Source organism: Lynx rufus, unplaced genomic scaffold, assembly GCF_022079265.1.
Source record: "Lynx rufus isolate CCGP_SWC_20201006 ecotype Redwood Valley unplaced genomic scaffold, mLynRuf1.p SCAF_28, whole genome shotgun sequence".
Classification (NCBI taxonomy): domain Eukaryota; kingdom Metazoa; phylum Chordata; class Mammalia; order Carnivora; family Felidae; genus Lynx; species Lynx rufus.
This window is the reverse complement of record NW_025814843.1, coordinates 340,418-360,257: the sequence shown is the minus strand read 5'-3', so window position 1 is coordinate 360,257 and position 19,840 is coordinate 340,418. Positions and strand designations below refer to the sequence as shown.

Genomic DNA, 19,840 nt, shown 5'->3' with positions numbered 1-19,840 from the left:
GTCTGGTTTCGGATTGGCCCCCTCCTCTGAAACCCCTGATTTTACTCTCCTCCACTCTCTAAGTTGGTTCCTATTTGTCTATTCATTTTTTAGCTTCAAAAATGTTGTGGATTCCTCTTGTCCCTGTCATTGACTTTCTTATTCTCTTTGTCCTTGTGAATTTGTGCCTTAAGGATTTATTTATTTTATTTCATTTTATTTTATTGTCCTTTTAGAGGGGTTTTGGGAGGGAAAAGAGAAAAATATCCCCATTCAGTTCATGATTAACTAGAAGTCCCCTTCACCTTTCTCTGAGCTCCTACTGTGTACCATGGACCATGTTCAATCAGCTCCTACCCTCAGTTTCACATGGCTCTTTTTTTATCCCCAAGTCTGAGCTCAGAAGGTACTTCCTCCAGGAAGGCCTCCTTGACCACTCTGTCTAATGGTGCCTCTCTGCCACGTCACCCTGCTTTACTTTTTGTTCATAGCCCCACTATTTGAAATTATTTTATGTATTTACTTTCATTAATGCATTGCCTTCCTTCTCAACCTCTCCCAGAGCTATGCTCCACGAAGGCAGGGACCTTGTATATCTTGTTCTTTCCTGTCTCCTCAGTCCTTAACATGGAGTCAGGCCAAAGTAGATGCTCAGGAAATATATGTCAAATGGATGCTCAGGAAATATATGTCAAATGGATGGATGGATTTAAGTTTGGAATCTCCAAGAGGCAAAGTTCAGCATGACTTAAGGAAGAAGATGGTAATGGTCAGAAGTTCCTAGGAACGGAAGACACTTCCAGTGAGGGCATGAGACCCTTGTCGTAGGAAGGATGTAAGTCTAGGCTTGGGGATGGCTGAAAGGGCACAGAAGCATTGAAGAGAACAGGTGCGCTAATCTTCAAGGCCTGAGACACGTGGCTGGCTCAAGGTCACTCAGCTCTTTCCTGGGGGAGTTAGGATGCCCTTTAGATTCAAAAGCAGTCTTTGCAGGCAGATATTGGGGTGTTCCCAGGTCATGGAGTTGGCCTGATCTGGATGCAGCTTGCCTCTCTCCTCCTTGGTCAGGCTGGGCAACTTGCTTGTCTCTATGTTTGCACTCCTCCCCCATACCCTGGTGATAAAGACAACTCCGACGTCCTGGGTTCTAGATAACAAGCGTGAACCTTCTAGTAAAATGCCTGATACACAGTAGGCTGTCCTGACGATCTGGGTTAAACGTCTGGTTTCATTCTTCCTGGCACTGAGAATCAGGAAGCTGCTTGAAGCCTTGGGCCTCTGTTTCTTTGTCTGTGAGATGACGTCTAACCGTGCTGACCTCGCTGGGTCACGTCAAGTCTCAGCCTTGGAGTGTGACAGGTGTCCCTCAACACGTGTCCCTGCCTCCTGGGCAGGAAGTGCCACTTTTGAGGACCTGGGGACACACAGGCTCTGGACTGAGGCTCCTGGGTGTCCAGAGCCCCTGAGCCCCTTGACATGTTCCTGGGACGTGATGTGCTTTGAGGGATTAGCACACAGTAGGTGCTCTAAAAATAGTACCTGCTGTTTTGCTAGCAGAGTCATTGAGCTTGCAGGAGTTCACCTTCTGATACTTGAGAGTGGTGACAGTGTAAACAAGGGAGGTGAGCCCCTGCCTTCCCCTCACCATTCTCCTCTGTACACTGTAACTTCAGAGCCTGATTCTGAGTAACAGGCTCCCACCTGCTGCCCTACTCTTCCCGGGGAACTTCCTACGGCCTTGAAGCACCCGCTGGCGCTGTGCTGGGCCTGAAGGACCCAGTCCCAGCTCCCGCTTTGGAGGAGCGCAAGTTCGACGGAGAGGCAGATGGGGGTGCGGCCACTGGCAGAGCCAGGGTCCTTGATGAGAGGGCTGGGGTGGAGGTGCAGGGGGTGTGTGTCAGGGAAAGCCTCCCCTTTCGATTTCACAACTGGGCCTTGAAGGAGGGTAGGAATGCATCGGGTGGAGAAGGCAGGGAAGGGCCTTCCTGGCCAAGGGAACAGCTTTTGCAAAGAAAGGTTTAGGGAGGAAACTTGGGCTGGCAGTGGCTGGAAGGGGGAGATGACTGGGGAAGTTCCCCACTTAGGGAGCCCTGGCAGGTTTGGGACATGGGCCGCCGTGTCTTTTGGAAGGCGCTCTCTGGCTGTGGTGTGGAGGAACTGGGGGCAGGAAGCAAAGCGAGGAGGAGGAGGAGGAGGAGGAGAGAGGGTGGCCGATGCTGCCCAGGGCTCCGTGAAGTGACCGGCAGGCGTCCGGCCACCATGCCAGAAATGGTCACCAGAGGGCGCTGTGTGTCAGCAACCTTGGAGGCCTCCGCTGGTGTCAGGGTGGTGTGGGCACAGCTGTGCCTGTGGGCTGTTTCTGCAGCTGTGTGGCCACTCCACACTCATGGTCACACTTGTGTCCCTTGCTGTGTTCCTGTGTGCAAGGGTATTTGGGGGTGTGTGTACTTATACAGGTGTGAAAGGGGGCTTGTGGGGTTTTGTGTAAGAGTGGGTGAGAATGTACAAGAGATCCATATGGGTGAGAACAGGGGCCCCCATCTCCCACTACTCCAGCCACACTGGTATTCCCCTAGAAGCCATCCACCTCAGAGTCTTTGCACCCGCTGTTCCCTCCGCCTGCGTGCCTTTCTCCCGGACATCCTCATGACTCCTCTCTCACCACCTCAGCTCTGTGCTTACACGGCACCTTCCGGTGAGGCTTTTCCGGCCCTCCATCTTTAGAAGTACGGCCCCCACACCCAGACTCACTCCCTGTCTCCCTCCCTCCTCTGTCCCATAACACTTCTTATCCACTGACAGACTGCAAGGTAACTTAGGCATTTTGCTTGTCTGGTTTGCCCACTAGACCATCACCTTCCCGAGGGCAGGGAGTCGTGTTGTGTCTGTCTGGTTCAATTGTCGTGCCTTCAGTGCTAGGCCCGGAGTAAGTGCTCAACAAATTGTTGTTGAATGAATGAATGAGTGAGCTTCCCCAATCCTGGGTTCAGACCATCGTCTCTTTCCAGTCCTCTGCCATTCCAGGTCCCTCTCACCTCTGCTCACACCCACCTCCTAACCCTCTTCCTCCCTGTGTCTCAGTTTCCCTGAGTCTACCGACAGGGGTGTTTGGGACTTTTGTTCTCAGAGTCGGGGTACGAGGCAACCTGTTGTGACCCCATCAAACACCCCTTCTGGTTTCTGGGGGATCGTGGAGTCCTTCAGCCTCACTGTGCTCCTTAGAGGCGGAGGGTGGCCCGCAGATGTTGCGGTGACTAGCCGGGAAGAGGAGAAGAAGCCCTCCCGTGGTGTTTCTGCCCGTGGCAGCAACGCAGCTCTGTGCCCCAGTCTGGCCCTCATACGTGGCCCCTTTGCCAGGGAGACTCTTCCTTGCTTCTCTGCCTGACAAGCTCCTAGGGATTCTTAAAGGTCCGTCTCAAAGTCACTTCCTCTGAGGAGTCTTCCCTGACCTCACCCAGGCGGTGTCTGGCACCTTCCTGAGACTCTTGCTCGGGCATCTATTTATAGCGCCCCACACGGAGTTTTGTGATTCTTGGGCTGTCAGGCTCCCTGACTAACCGTCGACTCCTCCAACTGAAGGGCCTTGTCTGAGTCATATGGGTGCCTGGGAGGCTGGCACGGGACTGGAGTCACCTCATCGATGTCTGTGGCGTGCTTTTCATCCTCTCTTTGTTCATTCCTCAGGTACTTATTAGGCACCTACTATGCACCAGGCCCGGGGCTGTGCATCAGGACTGCGGCAGGGGATGAGTGGGCAAGATTCCTGCTCAGGAAGGGCCGATGGTCTAGAGGGAGAGCTGGCTTAAAAACAGAGCAAATAGGAAAGGCATTGGTGGCCCGAGCGCCGTGCAGAGAATAACCGCGGATTTGGGGGCATGACCAGGAAGGCCTTTTAGAGGAGTTCATTTATGCGGAGGCTTGCAGGCTGGAAGGGAGCCACCCCCAGAATCTGGGCGGGGAAAGGTGTCTCAGGCAGAGGAGACGGCGAGGGTGAAGGCCCTACGAGGCAGGACCGGTACCGGCATGTTCGATGGACAGCACTAAGACCCTTGAACCTAGCAAGGAACAGAGAGGGCGAGGGGGAGTATGGGAAGCATGGAAGTCCAAGTGGATGGCAGAGGCCTGAACCTAGAAAACCCGCCGGACCAGGCCTGCGGTCCTGGTAGGGAGGTAGCTGCTGCTGGGTGCCCATTTTCCAGATGGATAAGCAGCAGGTTCCGAGATGAAATGACTAGCCCAAGGTCACATGGCCCATTTGGAACAGAGCACTCCAGACACCCAGGAGTGGTAAGGCTGAGGTGGCTTCCTGGAGGAGGTGGCCCACAGTATATTTCCTGGGCACTTAGGAAGTGTCAGGCCCTAAGCCGGATACTTCCAAGCCTCAGCTCGTGAACTAATTTCAGAGGGCCTCACTGCCCCCATGGGACAGGTAAGTAAACTGAGGCATGGAGCTGTTCCATGACTTCTAGTAAGTGGCAGGGTTGACACTCAAACCCGTACCTGAGTCCACAGATCATGACTTTCTGTCCACTTCCTGGAAAGGGTGAGTGAGAGACACAGGAAGAGAATAATGATAATTATAACATATCCCCCCCCCCCTTTTTTTATCTCATCGGGCCCTCTCCATCACTGTGTGGGTGGGGCTCTGCAGGGGTCACCCCTTTCTACAAATGGGCAGACAGAGGTCAGCTCCCTGCTCCAAGCGTTTCTAGCAGGTGGTGGAATCTGCTTCCCTCACGTGAGGTCCCTGGCAGGTCACACACTCATGCCTGCCCAGAGGCAAGGGGCTGACCCCTTGACCCTTGCCAAGCGCTTCCTGCCCTCACTAGCCCATGGCTTTCCATCTGAGTCACTTGATCCCAGGGCCAGATTGGTCAGTGGCTCCTAAAATGCCCCTAGACTCCATGTGGCAGCACAAGGGAGGACTGGTCTGTCTGCATTATACCTTATACAGTCTGTACATATAGACTGAGGCCCCAAGAGCAGAGAAGAGAAACACCTTACTCCCTGCCAGGTAGAGAAGGAGGGGCAGTAAAGACATGACCATGAATGCTACATTTACTGACCTCTCGCTAGGTACCACAAAGTTCACTACTGTATCTCCACCCATTTTCCGGTGCCTGAACACATCAGGCCCTCGGTGGATGTTTGCAGAAGCAGGGAATAGACGTGCGCACGCCAGACACCGTGCTTTCAGCGTTTTACAACATTCAGTCACCAATGATAGTCCGCTAAAGCCCGGGTCTCCTTCTGACCAGCGCCAGGAGGCAGGGCTGTTACGGTTGCTTTTTCACACAGGCCAAACCCGAGGCTCAGGGGTTACCTGACTTGCCCAAGGTCACCGGCAAGTAAGCATCTGAGCCCAGGTCTCGCCCAGGGGACGCTCTTTTAACCCCTGCACAGCACTTTGCCTTCCCGCTCCCGGGGGCCCCAGCCCCGCCACCCCAGTATAGCTGGGGTTTTTTCCAGCTTACGCACCCCAGACGGGCCCACAAAGCTCACTGGCAGAGCACGACTGGCCTGGGAGAGCGCGGGGGCGGGGCCTAGAGCCTGACAGGCGCCAGGCGCGCTCAGCGAGTCCCCGGGAGTGGGCGGGGCTTGCGTCTTGACAGGCAGCGGGAGGGACACCGCTCCAGCCTAGGAGGGGACAGAGCCTGAGCGGGCCTGGGTTTCCCGGGCGGGGGGCGGGGCTTGACAGACAGTGGGAGGAGCCCGATTTGGGGCCAGCAGGGGCAAGGCTTGTGCGTGACAGGCAGGTCAACGCCGGCGTTGGATAGGCAGGGGACGGGCCCTGGAGACTGACGGGCCAATCGACGCGCGGGGGCGGGGCCGATGTCGGCGCCGTCCGGCCGGGGCCCCAGCGGCGCTGCCCAGTCTGGCTCCGGCACCGCCCGTCGCGGACGCGTGTTTGCCGCCACCGCCGCCGCCGCCGCCTCTGCCGCCTCTGCTCCGCCACCGCGCCCGGGCCCCCTGCCCGCAGCCATGAGCGCTCTCCGTCCGCGTAGAGCCCGCCGTCCTCTCGATTAGTTCCTTCCGCTGCCCCTGGACCCGCCTGCACCATGGAGTCGCCCGCCTCCAGTCAGCCCTCCAGCATGCCCCCGACCAAAGGTAGGAGCCCCTGCTAGGGAGCGCGACTTGACCCCCCGCCCCCGCGCCCAATCCGGGCCCGGGCTGCGAACCCAGACCTCCGTCTGTGTGATCCCATTCCATACCGTACCGGACCCACGCAGCACATCGGCCCAGAACCCGTCCCTATTTGGGTCTCGGTCTCAGCTTAGACCTCACTTGGACCCCCAGTTTAGGCCTTGGGACTGCATTCGGGCCCGAACTCAAGCTAGGATCTCCTTCTGATTATTCTGATTACCCCGCTCCAGGTCAGAAACCTCACTCTGACCTCCTCATTTAGGCCTTAACTGCACCCAGAACATGAATTCTCCCAACGTGGGTACCTCAGCTGGATTTAGGGGGATTCACTGTGATCCTGCACCCAGCCGCCTCCCCCCTCCTTCTCCGTCCACTCCCTGGTCCCAGGGCTGTAGCCAGACTGGGATTTAACTGACACCCCAGCAGTGCTGCCCTGCTGGGGAATCACTGTAACCACCCTCACCCCCCTCACCCCCCCCTGCCCCCACCATGTGAGTGCCTTGGCTACAGTCCAGCTAAGAACTCTCTCCTCTCCCCTAACTCTCTCCATCCTTGTAGGCCCCGCATTGCCCCATCCCTGGTGGGCTTGCAGCCCTGCAGCCTTGTCCCCCAGGAACCTCTCTTGTCCTCCCAGCCTGCCCTAACACACAGCGCCCTCTCCATCAGCTCTCCTTGTCTTGACTTGCAAGTTTCTCTCTGTACTTGGGGACCCCACCGCTTTTTGCTCCCCTGTGTCTCCAGGATTGATCGATACCAGGCTTGTCCCTGCTGCCTCTGGGTCCCGGGCCAGCTACTACTAGGCCGGCGTGCTGGCCGTGCAGTGGGCTTGCTCTTGTCTTCTCCAAGTAGCTGGCCTTCCTGGAAATTTTTGTGAGGTGGCGGCTGCGGGCGGCAGCAGGATTTGTCATGCGGGGGTGGGGGTGGGGGTGGGAACTTGGAGGGTGAAAGGGGGATTTTTTTTTTTTTTTTTTTTTTTTTTTTGCAGGAAGAGGAAAGGATGTTTTTGGCATGTGGGAGCCTCAGCAGGCTGGGCTGTGTAAGAGTTCCAAACCGGACATAGCTGTAATGAATGGGCTGCCTCCTGGCTCTCTAAACCTGCTGCTGCCTCACCCCAGCAGCAGGAGTGTCTGTGGGCCTCAGTTTCCTTATCTGCAAAATGGGAGTAATCACACCTGCCTTGTGTGGCGTTCTGGATATGATACGAGGTAGCGAATACTGGAGAGTTTTAAGCAAGCATGGCTGAGGAGACAAGGAACTCAGCATGGTGCCTGGCACATAGTAGAAGCTTAGGGAGGGACAGCTGCTGCACCCCGGTTTTACCATTTTTCTTGCTGGGAAGGCCTCAGTCTTGCAGTGTCAAGGCCTTGCCTCTGTTTGCAGCTGCAGAGTGAGGTGGAGAAAGGTAACACATGGCACTTAATGGGCCTCTGATCAGAGGTTGTTCCTACCTCTCTTTCTCTGGAGGGGCCCCGGCAGCCGGAGGGCATGTGGGGTCCTGGGGAGGGCACGGGTCCTTCTCTGCCCCTGCCGCCAGCGGCTGTGGTGGCTGTGGGCCAGAGCCCTGCTGGCCCGGTGGGCAGGGTAATTACGTCTTACGTAAGTGGGAGGCCGGATCCCTGACCGTTGCCCAACCACTGTGAGTAACTCAGGAGGCACTCAAGGGGGGAGGTGGCTGGGGAGGGACTTGGACTGCACAGACCTCGTGGAGCTCGAGAACCGGGAAATCATAAGCTTCTCCGTCCTGGAGACCCAGGAAATTAGACATTTCTCTTCTCCAGCTTGGGGTGTGTGCCTGGCTCGGTCAGTGCTGGGGGACTTAGGGCAGGTCCCCCACCTTCTCTGGGCCACAGTGTTTTCATGGGCAGAAGGAAGAGTTCGGAAGCAATGTTTGTCTCTGAATGCCCTTTCAGCTCTTCCAGGGGGGGATGCCTCGTCCAAATAAAAGTTAAAGCTGTAGAATTGTGAAGGTAGAGAGGTCACAGGTGTGAAGGGGAAAGGGACTTTGGAGAGGCACTGCTTGGTCCCCATACGCCGTGTGACTGGAGTCCTGGTGTTGCTCTCTCTGAGCCTCTCTCTGCAGAGAGAGAATTGGGATGAAATTCCATTTTGTGGGTCCAGGTAATAGATGATGGTGGGTGGGTTAGATGGAGGGTCAGGAGCCTCTGCAAGGCCTAGGGACCCCGTCAACCTCTTTGGGGTCTGCGGAAGGATGTGGTGGGGAGCCGCGATACCACCTCACCAAAAACCCTGACAGCTACCACTTATCAAGCTTTTTTCCCTGTTCCAGGTACTCTCTCATTTCTTCCTCACAGCCCCATTTATTGAGGCTCAGAGGTGTTCGGTGCCTTGCCTGGGTCATACAGCTGTGACAGGTGGAGCTAGGGTCCTATCTAGGACTGTCTATCTCCAAAGGTCTCCCCGGTGCTCTTTTATGTTCCATTCTTGTGCTAGATGCTTGAGCTGAGCTGCTGGGTGGCCCCCTCTTCCCCGCCCCGCTGCCCCCTGCCAACCGCCGTCCCACCGTCCCACTGTCCCAGCTAGTGGCACTCTCCATGACGTCTTTGTCTCATAGGCGTCTCCCCCAGGCCGTGCCTGACCCAGGGGAAGGACTGAGCCAGAGGTGATGCCTTTCGTGTACACAGCCCTCTACAGTTGGCACATTTTATATTCACCGCAGTCCGTCCCATTTGACAGATGACAAAACTGGGGTCAGACAAGGGGAGCGGCTGGACTGAGTCCGGAGAGCGGGGATTCTCACCTGGCTGCCCTTCCCGTCCTGGGCACAGGGCCCCCGGCACTGTGCTCTTCTCCACCTTCTCAGAGGAATTTGAACAAAACAGGGCGTGGTTGGCACTTGACCTTAAGGGAGCTTTCCTTTTGACCTTCCTGCCTTGCAGCTGGTGCCCTGCTCCATCCTCTATGCCGCAGGCCTGGGGAGTTTTCCATGAGCCCATGAGACCCCAGGTCCCACAGCCCTGCTGGTCTTCCCCAGTCTCCTCTCGCACATGCCATCTTTGGCTGGGGTCAGAGGCTGAGGGCAGCTGGCACTGGGGCCAGTGGTCAGGGGCACGTTTAGCTGGCGTGGTTTGGGTCTGCTGCTTCAAGCCACGCTTGTCCTCGGGGGTACCACATGTACCCTGTTACCGTCCCCGCTGCACTGTGAGTGCCACCAGTGCGGGCACTTTATATTTGATCTTCACATGGCTCCCGGCTGCCCAGTGCGGGCACTGAGGCTTCAGGAGCACCGTGTCCCGGTCCTGCCTGCCATGGCCACTGTCCCCCCTCAACCCCCATCCTGTCCCATCCCTGCTGTCGGAAAGACTGGAGGGTGACACCTTGGGGACTTCCCCCACCCCTGGCGTGACGCACAGGAAACTCTCTATCAGCCAGCCCGTGGCTCGAGGCCCGAAAGGAGCAAAGTTCTCAGTTGCCTGTGTGGGGAGAGGGCTGGGGCAGCGGGAGGCTTCCGGTGGGTGAGTCAGCGGGCACTGGGTGCTGACTCACCCGCCGGGCATGCCAGCCCAACTGGCTGCTGCTTAAAGGGGCGATGCCTGCTGGCTGGCGGATGGGTAGGGGGCTGTGAGCCCCGACCTCTCAGGTCAACATCTAGCCCTGAGATGGGCATCAGAGGTGGCCCCCTTCCTGGACCTCAGACTGGGCCGGGACCCTTGGGCAGGCCCTCCTGGACCCACTCCCGCCCCGCCCAGGAACTTCCTCTGTTAGGCAAGGGCCCTGCTTCCTCTTGTTCACGGAACAGAAGCAGGTGGCGGCGGCTGTTCACCACCCTTGGCCCAGGGAACCCTCAGGCTCAGATGTGCTGCTGGGGGCTCCAGGATGCGGGGGAGGAGAGGGGGTGCAGGGTTGGCCTGAGGTCCCGAAAGACAGGGTGGGGGTGCCTGTGGTCAAATCTCAGTTCAGTCTCTTTTGCTGTGTGATGTTGGAAAAGGTACATTCACTGCACTCTGTAAGTGATTTCAGTCCCCTGGGCATGGCCTACCTTTCCGATGAGAGGCCTCCGTTTCCTCACCTGCAGAATGGGAATAGGGACCTCTCCTGTCTTGCTAGCAGCCACAAGGATGGCTGTGGACAGCCTCATTCCACTCTTGCTAAGTGTCAGGTAGTGGGCCAGCAAGACTGTCCTCAGTCCCAAAAAAGCCCTGGCGAGACAGGAAGGGGGTGCAGAGCCTGGGCTCGGGGTAGACAGGCCGAGTTCAAATTCTGACTCACTTCGCTGCTTCCTGACTTCCTCATGTGCCCTCTCTGACCCTCAGTCTCCTTTTCTGTCAAGTGGGAGTAAACACCCATCCCTTGCAGGGTGGTGGTAAAGATTGGAGATAGTGTTTGCCTAACGAATGGCATCTGCTATTATTTTCTTATTGTTATGGTCATGGAAGGTGTTCATTGATGGATGAATAAGTAGGACCCTGACCTCTGGTGACAGACTCATAAGCCCTGTGACGTGGGACTCTGTGGCTGCAGGATCCTGTAATGTCGGCAGAATGTACCAGGCCCTTTCCCCACTGGTCCCCGAGCTGGAGCTAGGGCTCCCATTGCCTCTTGGGCCTTCCTGGGGAGGGCCTGTGGGGAACAGAGAGGACTGGGTGCTGGCCTCTTTTTTCAGGTCCGCCTCCCTTGAGCATAGGGAGGCGTGGGGCAGGGAATCAGGAGGATGGGGACTTTCTAGGCCAGCCCCTTAGCTGGTGGAACTTCATCACTGCCAGGCATGGTGCTGGCTCTGGGGATACAGGGGGTGAGCGAGGAGCACCCTGGCTCTCACAGAGTTCTGCCTGGGGTGCAGGAGGAGGCCTTGGGAGTCATGGTTCTGAGAGTCCAGACCCAAGGCCAAGTGTGTGGGTGGATGGGGGGCCGAGGTGAAGGGGGGAGCAGTTCGATGCAGGGTTTGCCTGGGTGCAGGGCCTTGGTGGCCATGTGGAGTGTGGTCAGGGTCTCAGGCTGGGTGCCGTGTGTCATGATTGGGTCCCAGAGGAGGAACACCGGGGGGCAGCACAGAGGGTGCCACACAGAGAGCCCTCCTCCGCACAGATGGGGGTGATGAGACCGGCCTGCCTTCTGCTCGGCTCCCAGCGTTGGGGTTGCAGCCTCCAGGGACCACCCATGCTTCCCCTTGGCCTTCCTTCTCGGCATTGCGCACACAAGTCAGGCTTGCTTGCCCAGCTGTGTCTGTAGATGCCCTCCCCAGCGCTGACCACGGCAGCCCCCAAAAGCTTCACACAAAGGTCATGAAGAACAGATGGGGCTGGGCAGTGGCAACCCGGAAGGCCCCTCTGCCGCTCATAGACGGCAAGCCCGGGGGCTGTATCCAAGTCGGGAGAGGGTAACCAGGCTCACCCTGAAGGAGCTTTTCTCCTCCCTACCCCCAGTCTCGGGCGCAGGTCCCTGTCACCCTGTCCCTTTCTGGGGTGTTGTGGCTGAGCTGGCATCCAGGGGCCGCCCCGGCTTCTCTGGGAGGCGGTGTCCAGCTGCCCTGCTCCCAGCCCGTCGCTTTCAAACTTTCAAATTGTAACTATACTGCAGACACCAAAAGGGTATATAGAAGGTACCGCCGTGTTTTTACGAATGAGTGCTGTGTACCCAATACTCAGCTAAAGAAATTGAACGTTACTGTACCCCAGAGTGCCCCTCAGTATTGCATCTCCCTTACAGCCGTCCTGACTTTTGTCATAATCGCTTCTTTATTAGTGCTAAGGTACGAGGGGTATGTTTCGGCTCATTGTCCTTCAGAATCCCTAGGCTGGCCCCCATTGCGGCCCATGGGGCCTGCACAGCCGCGTAATGGCGGGGAGGGGCTGCGGCCAGCTGGCTGGGTTCACGCCCGTCTCCCCCATTCCCGAGCCGTGTGGCCTCAGTCTGTCTCACGGGGATGCTCCTAGAATCGAAATTGCAGGGCTGTTGTGACGACTCACTGCATTAGCCTATGCAGGTGCTCGGCATGGGGGCTGGCTCGGAGTTGGTGTAGACGAGTGTTTGCAGCTGTTACTGTTGCTTTAAGCAAATCTTAAACTCCCGGCCCGAATTGTGCTGTGCTCAGCCTGTGTAGCGACACCCTGACGGGCCCTGACTTTCCTTATCCGCATCACTGTGCGAGGCGTGTCCTGAGGGTTGCCTGAGCCAGCGGGTGTGAAGCGACGAGGGAAGGGCCTTGGATGTCAGTGGAGATGTTTGCGTTCTATCAGGAAGTAAACAGAGAGCTGAGAAGCATTTCTGGGCTCCCACTAAGTGGGTCGTCGTTGCTGGTGGTCAGCGCCTGCTGAGGCAGGGGCGGGGGGCCTGCCCGAGACTGCCCTGGGTGTGGGGCCTGGGGAGCATGTCCTGCCCTCCCTGTCCTTCAGCGGGTCTGTGTCTTAGCCTTCTGGGTTGCCCCATACCTCCCTACTGCAGGCACAGCTTGCCCCACCCCCAACCGCCTGGGGCAGACCCCAAGGTAGTGCTGGTAGAGCCTTGCTGGGTGAGCCTGGGGGGACTTCCAGGTTCGAGGCCCAATTCTGCCCCGACTCCCTTTGTGATGTCCTGGGCTCTAGTGTTCTCACATGAACCAAGGGAATGGAAACACCCACCTCTCAGGCTGTTGTCGAGGGCGAGAAGGGATGAGACCTGGCAGATTCAGGGACACCGTAGGTGCCCATTCGGTGCTGAAATTGAACTTGAGCTATGTATTAGCATTTTTGTCACCAAGAATACCCATTTAGGTATTCTGTCCGTTATCCCCATGTTTTGTAAGATTTTGTTCCGAGACAAATGATGATAAAAGCAAGCGTGGTCTTTGCTAAGGGAAGGTGCTGCTACCGTTTTCCAGGGGCAGGAACATGGGGCCCAGCAGTGCTTCCGGGTGGCCTGGGTGATCTCACAGCGGCCCCAAGTGCAGACCTGTAGGAGCTCAGCCCACGCATCCAAGCAAGAGGAGCGGCCCGTTTCCCTGGGGCTCTGGGAAGGTTAGGTGCCACCCGGGAACGTCCCTCCCTGCCCCTAGCCTCGAGGCGTGGGCTCTGTTGTCTGGGGGCCTCACTCTGCAGTCTGGGGCCCACCTTGGTGACTGAAGGCCTCTGGGCCAGGGCGGCCGCTGAACCGATCCGTTTTGTGCCAGGCATTTTGCGTGCACTATCTTTCTTAGCTGTCATGGTTACCCAGCAACATGGTTGTGTTGTCATCCCTGAGTTTTACAAGTATGCCGGCCTAGAGCAGGGATTGAATGCCCAAGGTCACACAGGTCTGCCCCGGCCTTTTCTTAGCAACCCCTGACTAGTCCTCTCCTGGAGGTCAAGGTCTTTGCGCTCCCCAGATCATCAAGGGACCAAACAGGCTCAGGGAGGGGGTGTGGCTTGCCCCTGGTCACACAGCAGCTCAGGTCTCCCGGTGCCCAAGCCTGTCTTTCCTCAACTCACTATCTGTCGGCCTCCACTGCAGCGGCTTGCGAGATGCTGTCATGGCTGCGGTTGAGGTGTGGGAAGTCAGGATCTGGTGACCCCGGGGAGAAGAGCCGGTCTAGGAAGTTGGGGTCAGTGTCGGAGTCCTGGTTCTGCCGCTGCCCTGGCATGGGACCCCGTGCAAGCCTCCAGGCCTCTGGCCCCAGGATCCGGGCTGGCCAGCCTCGGAGGCGCCATCCAATTCCCAGCAGGCCCTGCTGCTGAGAGCCCCCATGAAGGACACCGGTGAGCCTGGCTACCCCTTTCAGAGGCAGGAGGAACCTGAGCCCCAGACCCACAGAAGCCCAGGACACAAGGTTTACACAGGGCTTCTCTCTTTCTGATTATTTAATTTAAATTCACTTGCATTTAAGCAGCTCATACACGTGGTTAGGATCATCTCAAAGGTGCAGAAAGGCGGTGTCCTGCTCCTTGGAATCCTCTGTGGAGAGACGCTCGTTTTCTCTCTCTCACAAAATCTGCATTCTTCCTCCTGCGTGGAGAGCACTCGCCCTGCCATCCTGCCCAGGGGCCCGCTGGACCCTTGCCAGTTCCCTGGGCCAGTCTCTTGATTTTACAAACGCTGGGCCTCAGGGTCCTCATCTGTAAAATGGAGATCCTGTTCATCCCTGCCTCTGGGGGTTGCTGAAGGGATCCGGCGAGATGCGATTGAACGCTTAGCACAGGCCACACAGTAGGTGCTCGCCAAGTGTCGGCGGCTCTTTATTCTTTTTGTCTCGTGGGAGTTGTATGGTAGGGATGAGTTCCTTGAGGTCGCTTTTCTGGGTCAGTGGGCGTTTGGACAGTGCCGAGGTGCCTTCAAGGTGGTGGCCCTGTGAGCTCACGCGACTCCCAGCAGCAAGGGGGCGGACTCTGGTTGCCCTCTGTGCCCTGCGCCCCGAGCGCAGCCCGCGAGGCTGGGTGAGACCAGGTCTCCCACCCGCACCCGCTGGTCCCGGCCTCTCCCCCTTCCCTCCCTCTTCTAGGCCCACGTCCCTGTGCACTTGCCTCCTGTGCCTGGACCATCGTGGCTCTAGAGCTTTCCTCCTTCCTCCTCCTCAGCTCAAATCCCACCTCACAAAGGTCCCTGTCCCCAGCTCCCTTTATTCTGTAGAGCATTTAGCGCGCACGGGATTCTGTGTAAACATTACACATATTGGTGTTGTTTGCTAGTTTGCTGTTTGCCTGTGGTCCTGCCTCTCCTGTCGGCCCCAGGCGTAGCCCTGGCACCGTTGCCCTGTTGGGCTGGATCATTCTCAGTTGTGGGGGCTGAGTGTGCACCGTGGGTTGCGGGGCAGCATCTCTGGTTTCTATCCGCTAGATGCCGGTAGCACCCCCCTGACGGAACGTCTTCAGACATCGCCACAGGTCCGCGGTTGGCGCATGACCTCGGAGGGCAGGGCGCGGTCTGCTCATTGAGGGAGGGACGGATGCTGTGAGGTCGGCGGGCACCGAATCCCCCCCAACGTGCTCTGCAGATGAGGACGGGCCTGAGAGGTAAAGGGAAAGGGGGTGCCGAGGGCCTCAGAAGCCAGGGCCTGCCCAGGTGACTGGCACACAGCAGGAGACAGGGCAGGGCCATGGGCTGAGCGGCCCCCGTGGCGCAGCCCGTCGTTCGCCTGTGGGATGAGGTACACGGTGCCCTTGGCAGGTGCCACGTGTATAGGGGACCCGTCAATGAGAGAGCCCTTCATCTGTTTCAGGACCTTGGGGAGCGGGCGCCACCGTGCCGGGGACCCAACTGGCCCCCTGCCTGGGGGAGCCGGCTCTGTCCTTGCTCCCTGCCGACACTTGGTGGTGGTGGTCCCCGCCAGCTCCTCAGGGGCCTCTTTGAGGGGAAGGTACCAGGGGGCGGAGACTGCAGCCTCAGACACAGGTGGGACGGGCCCGGCCCTGCCGTTCCTGCTGAGCATCGCAGGGCCTCGGTGGGCCGGTCCGTGGACTGGGTGCCGCGCTCGCCCGAGGGGCGGTAAGTGTGGGGCCGGTGTGATGGCTGCAGTGGGCGGCGGCATTGAGCATCAGGTGCCGTGCCGGCTGACAAGAGCTATTCGATAGCTGCCTGCGCCGCGGGAGTAGTTTGGTCGAGGCGCTCTCTCTGTGAGGGACCCTCCCATAGGACGGAGGTGACAGGCTGAGTGGGGCAGAGGCTGGGAGGGGGCATCGGTGGCCCTGGGACATCTGGCCTCCCACATCTCCATGGCGGGCACGGACGCTCAGGGCCTGGGACTTTTCCGGTGGAATTGGAAACCACAAGAAGCACCCGAAGTACCCCAAAGTAGGGGTAGGAATAGTAACAGTTTGGGAGCAGCAGGGAGCAATGCGCTTGTCATGGGAAACCAGGGGTCGTGACTGAACGCGATGAGGGGTGGGGGGCTCCCTTTGTGAGTGGAGTCTGTGGCAGGGCCCCCCAGCCCCCACCGTGGACACAGCCTGAGAGGGAGTGGCACAGTCCAGTCTATTTGGAATCTCCCCAAGGTCCCAGGGCAGGGGTGACGCAGGGGGTGGGGAGAGCCCTCTCTCAGGCTTTCTGTTGATGTTTGCTCATTAGAGCTAAGCAGACCCGTCTTCATGTCTGCCCCTTGCTAGACTCCCACTGTGTGACCTTGGTCAAGCTACCTCTCCTCTCTGACCCCCGCCTCCCCCCGCCCCGGTACAACAGGTACAGACAGGAAAACACTTTATTCTGTGGGGCTGCGGAGAGTATGAACAGAGTGACTGTCTGGGGCTGAGGGCCTAGTGTTGTTTTGGGTCCTGCGGGTTTGGTTCAGTCTAATCTTTGCATGTCAGCCACCGCTGCAGCAGGGCACTGATAGCCTGGTAGGACATGCCTGGTAGCCCTGGGATAACTGTGGGGCCGTTATCCCCGCTGCACAGTGGAGTCTACGATGCCCAGAGAGTTAAGACACTTGCTTCAGGGCACACAGCTAGGCAGTGGCAGAGTTGTAGTTTGAACCCAGGCTGCCTAGCTCTAGAGTCGGTGCTCCTCAACAATTCCATAGCTGCCCCTGAGCTAGTAGCTATAGAACTGTGACTTGTGAGACGTGACAGGAGAGAAGCTGGCTGGACACAGGGAGAGCCAGGGACAAGGGGGCTTAGCTGGAGTGATCAGGAAAGCCTCTCTGACTAGGCGAGGGGTGAGGATCGTATACCACCTAGAACAAAAGTTGCAGGGAAGAACGTTCTAGGCAGAGAGAACAGAACGCGCAAACGTACCGAGACAGGCAAGAAGGTGACTTATGCAAGGAATGATGAGCAGGGCCGGGCAGGGGTAGGAGTTGTGGGAGCGTGGGGTGCCTCTCTCCACTGGCTTGTCCCGTAGGTCAGTGGCTGGTTTCCTTGCTCTCTGCCCGTGGTACCGCTGGGAGACTGGAGAGGGCCGAGGACACACAGATGCCTGGCACTGTGCCCACCTGTGCCAGAGGCCCTGCAAGCTGAGGCTGGCAGGCTTGTTGTGGTTTGCTGGTGGCAGCCTGTGAACCTCTGTTTGTTGTGGTGACGGTCGTCACATTGAGTCCACACCTGGGCAGCCCCGGGCTGCCTGGCCATCTGGGCCCAGCGCTGACGTGTGTGACGGACGGTGGCAGCGGCTGGTGGCCCGCGGCCTGTTTCTGTGCTGTCGCCATGGCGGCCTCACCCACTCCCTCTGACAGCTGGCGCAGCTGCCCCACAGAGTGCATGTCCCTCCGGACGCAGGCCCGGTGGCCCTGACGGGCAGGTAGGTGAGAAGGCCAGGACCACACTCCTCCCACCCACCCACCCAGGTGCTTGGAGCAGCCTGTGCCCTCAGGCCCGCCTGGGAGGAGGGGCAGATGGGAGCTCTTGTTTACTCCTCCCCCACCCAGCCTGGCCGCAGGCATAGAAGCTGCCTTGACAGCTAGGGAAACTGAGGCCTGGCGAGGGGGCGCCCATCTCACTGCGTTCACAGATCCTGGGGTGGGGGATGGGTGCATAGGCTAGAGCCAGACAAGGGGCAAGCAGGGCCAAGAGCCGAGGTGGTACGGGCACGGGTGCGGCCGTGAGCCCCAGGAGACCCCCGAGTGGGTTGTTCATTTTTAACACAAAGTGTTTTACTTTCTGGTTACATAAAGTTTCAAGTGAAGAATTAAAGCCACCCATAATTCTCATTACGTAGGGTAGATGTTTTCACCTCCGTGGACAGGCTTATAATAACTATAGTGACCATTTAGGGGCCATCACATAGGCCCACCTACTGAGTGCCCAGCCTGTGCCAGTTACCTTGCAGACGAGCCTGCCTCGCAGGGGGCGCGTGTTCTCGGCGCTCCTGCTTCAGAGACGCGGGCCTCGAGGGGCGGAGACAGGTCCAGGGCTGCGTCTCAGCAGGGGCGCCGAGCTGGACTCGGGCAGAGGCTGTCGCGTGCCAAGTGCGGTGTCAGCAGCACCGGCCTGGCCAGTGGCCTCCTCAGGCCTCGGGCCCCGCGGCCCCGGGCCCCTGCTCCCACGCCAGAGGTCAGCGGTGATGTAGCCTGACCCGAGGCCAGCACAGAAGTCTGACCCAGAAGGCCCCGCACGCCTCGGCTTTTCTGTTCTCCTCTGCCATGTGGAATGTGCTGGGCCCAGGGAAACCCAGGGAAGCCTCTAGATTTCTGCTCAGCACAAGATGGCACAGTGCTCCCCGCGGGGGAGCGCAGCCTGCCAGTTCCTCCCCAGCAGGACGGGGTGCCACGAGCCCCTTGTGGTCTCCGAGTGGACCAATCCAGAAGGGAGTCCCGGCCGGTCCCCTGACTCCCTGTGCAGCATCTTCGCTTCTGAGCCTCGGTTTCCTCAAGTAAAGCAAGGCTGAGAATTCCTCCCTCTAGGGTTGTTGGAACATCTGGAATAGATGGGAAGGGCCACTCGTGTGACCTTGACTGCTGCTGCCGCTGGACAAGAGAGAGACCCACCCAGCCCCTGACAACTGGCCACGCTGCCTCATCTGTAAAATGGGATGAAAACACCTCCCACGTGTGCTCATGATGAGGTGACTGGTTTATCTCAGCGACAGGGAGCAGAGGGTGAATCCCAGTGAATACTATTTGTAGAAGCTTGTTTCCTGAGGCCTCCGGGTTGGTCCTGGACAGGCCCGGGCTGGGGGGTCAAGCAGCTCTGATGGCAGCAGGGTGCTGTTCTGAGTGCCTTCTGTGATGACTACCGAGCAGGTGCTTTCTTTATCCCCATTGTCTGGATGAGGATACTGAGGCTCAGAGAAGCATGGGGACTTGCCCCAGGGCACCCAGCCTCTAAGGGGCAAAGGCGGGATTTGAGTTTGAGGCCAGAATGGAGTGAGCAGGCTCACTCCCGGCTCTGGGGTTGAGGACTGTGCCGTTGGGGTACTGACTTAGTAGTCGGCATGGGGGTCCCCTGGGTCAGGGCCTTTGGCTGGGACTGTGGCTCTGTCGCCGGCTGCTGGGGCACAGGCAGACCTGCCTCGCAGCCAGGCGTCTGGAGGGCCTTGGGCGGCTTCTGTGGGGAGGCTGCAGGTGTCTGCCTCCGTCACCCCCAGCGCTCTGCCCGCCCACCCCGGTGCACACACTGGGACCCCCATCCCCGCTGGGGCCGTTCTACTTCTCGGTGGTTCATCTGAGGACAGCTGAGGCTGGGCCTCGTCTTCCCTATCCCATCACTCGACAGTGGCGTCAGGCTCTGCCCGGCTGCGGGGTCCAGGTCCCCAAGCCAGGCTCCCAGATGGGGCACTGAGGCCGCACGGCACGGTGTGGTGGAGGCTGGATCTGAACCCAGTTCAGAGGTGGCTTCAGGGGCTCAGGTCTCCTAGTGCTCTGTGCACACTCACAGCAGGCGGTGCAGGGCCTCGGGCAGTTCCCACTTCCTTGGGTGGCCAGTGGTATGTCTGCGGCGACCTCGTGAGGCTGGCGGGGAGGGCAGAGCCGACGGCAGGGCATTGCCTGGGAGGTGAGAAGGATACTCCTGCAGGAGCTGGCAAGTGCCCTGGGAGGTTTCGGGGAGTCCCGGTCAAGTCCCAGCTCTGCCACCCACATCCTCGGTGGCCTGGACAAGTTACTTCTCTGCTCTGGAAAATGGAGCTCCTTGTCCCGGTTGCCTGGGAGCAGGGGCTGGGGACTCAGGCCTGCCTCGGTCCTCACCGCTGGGCTCCCTGAGGTCCCTCAACTTGCTTTCCTGACTGTGAGGTGGCGTTGTACCTTTTTGGAGGGTGGCCTAATGAAGCTTCTTCCGCTGTGCCCAGCTCCAGCCGTGTCCAGCGCTCCAGAATGTGGATTCTTCCTTAGGGCACCCGGCCACGCTCTCTCAGCTAGCCCAGGAGACGTGGGCACTGGGCCTTG

General features: G+C 58.7%; 1 protein-coding gene across 2 annotated transcripts in view; it reads left to right on the top strand.

Moving 5' to 3' along the window:
- Positions 1–5,859: 5,859 nt before the first annotated feature.
- The window catches only part of MAP2K3 (mitogen-activated protein kinase kinase 3), a 29,588-nt gene continuing 15,607 nt past the window's right edge, over positions 5,860–19,840 (top strand). Inside the window, exon 1 of one of the 2 annotated variants that reach the window (XM_047089779.1) lies at positions 5,860–6,087. In XM_047089779.1, the coding sequence (XP_046945735.1) occupies positions 6,039–6,087 (49 nt within the window). In that variant the 5' untranslated portion in view covers positions 5,860–6,038. Of the gene's footprint in view, positions 6,088–14,884; positions 15,042–19,840 lie in introns of those variants that run through there. The other variant, XM_047089780.1, reaches the window with a different exon arrangement.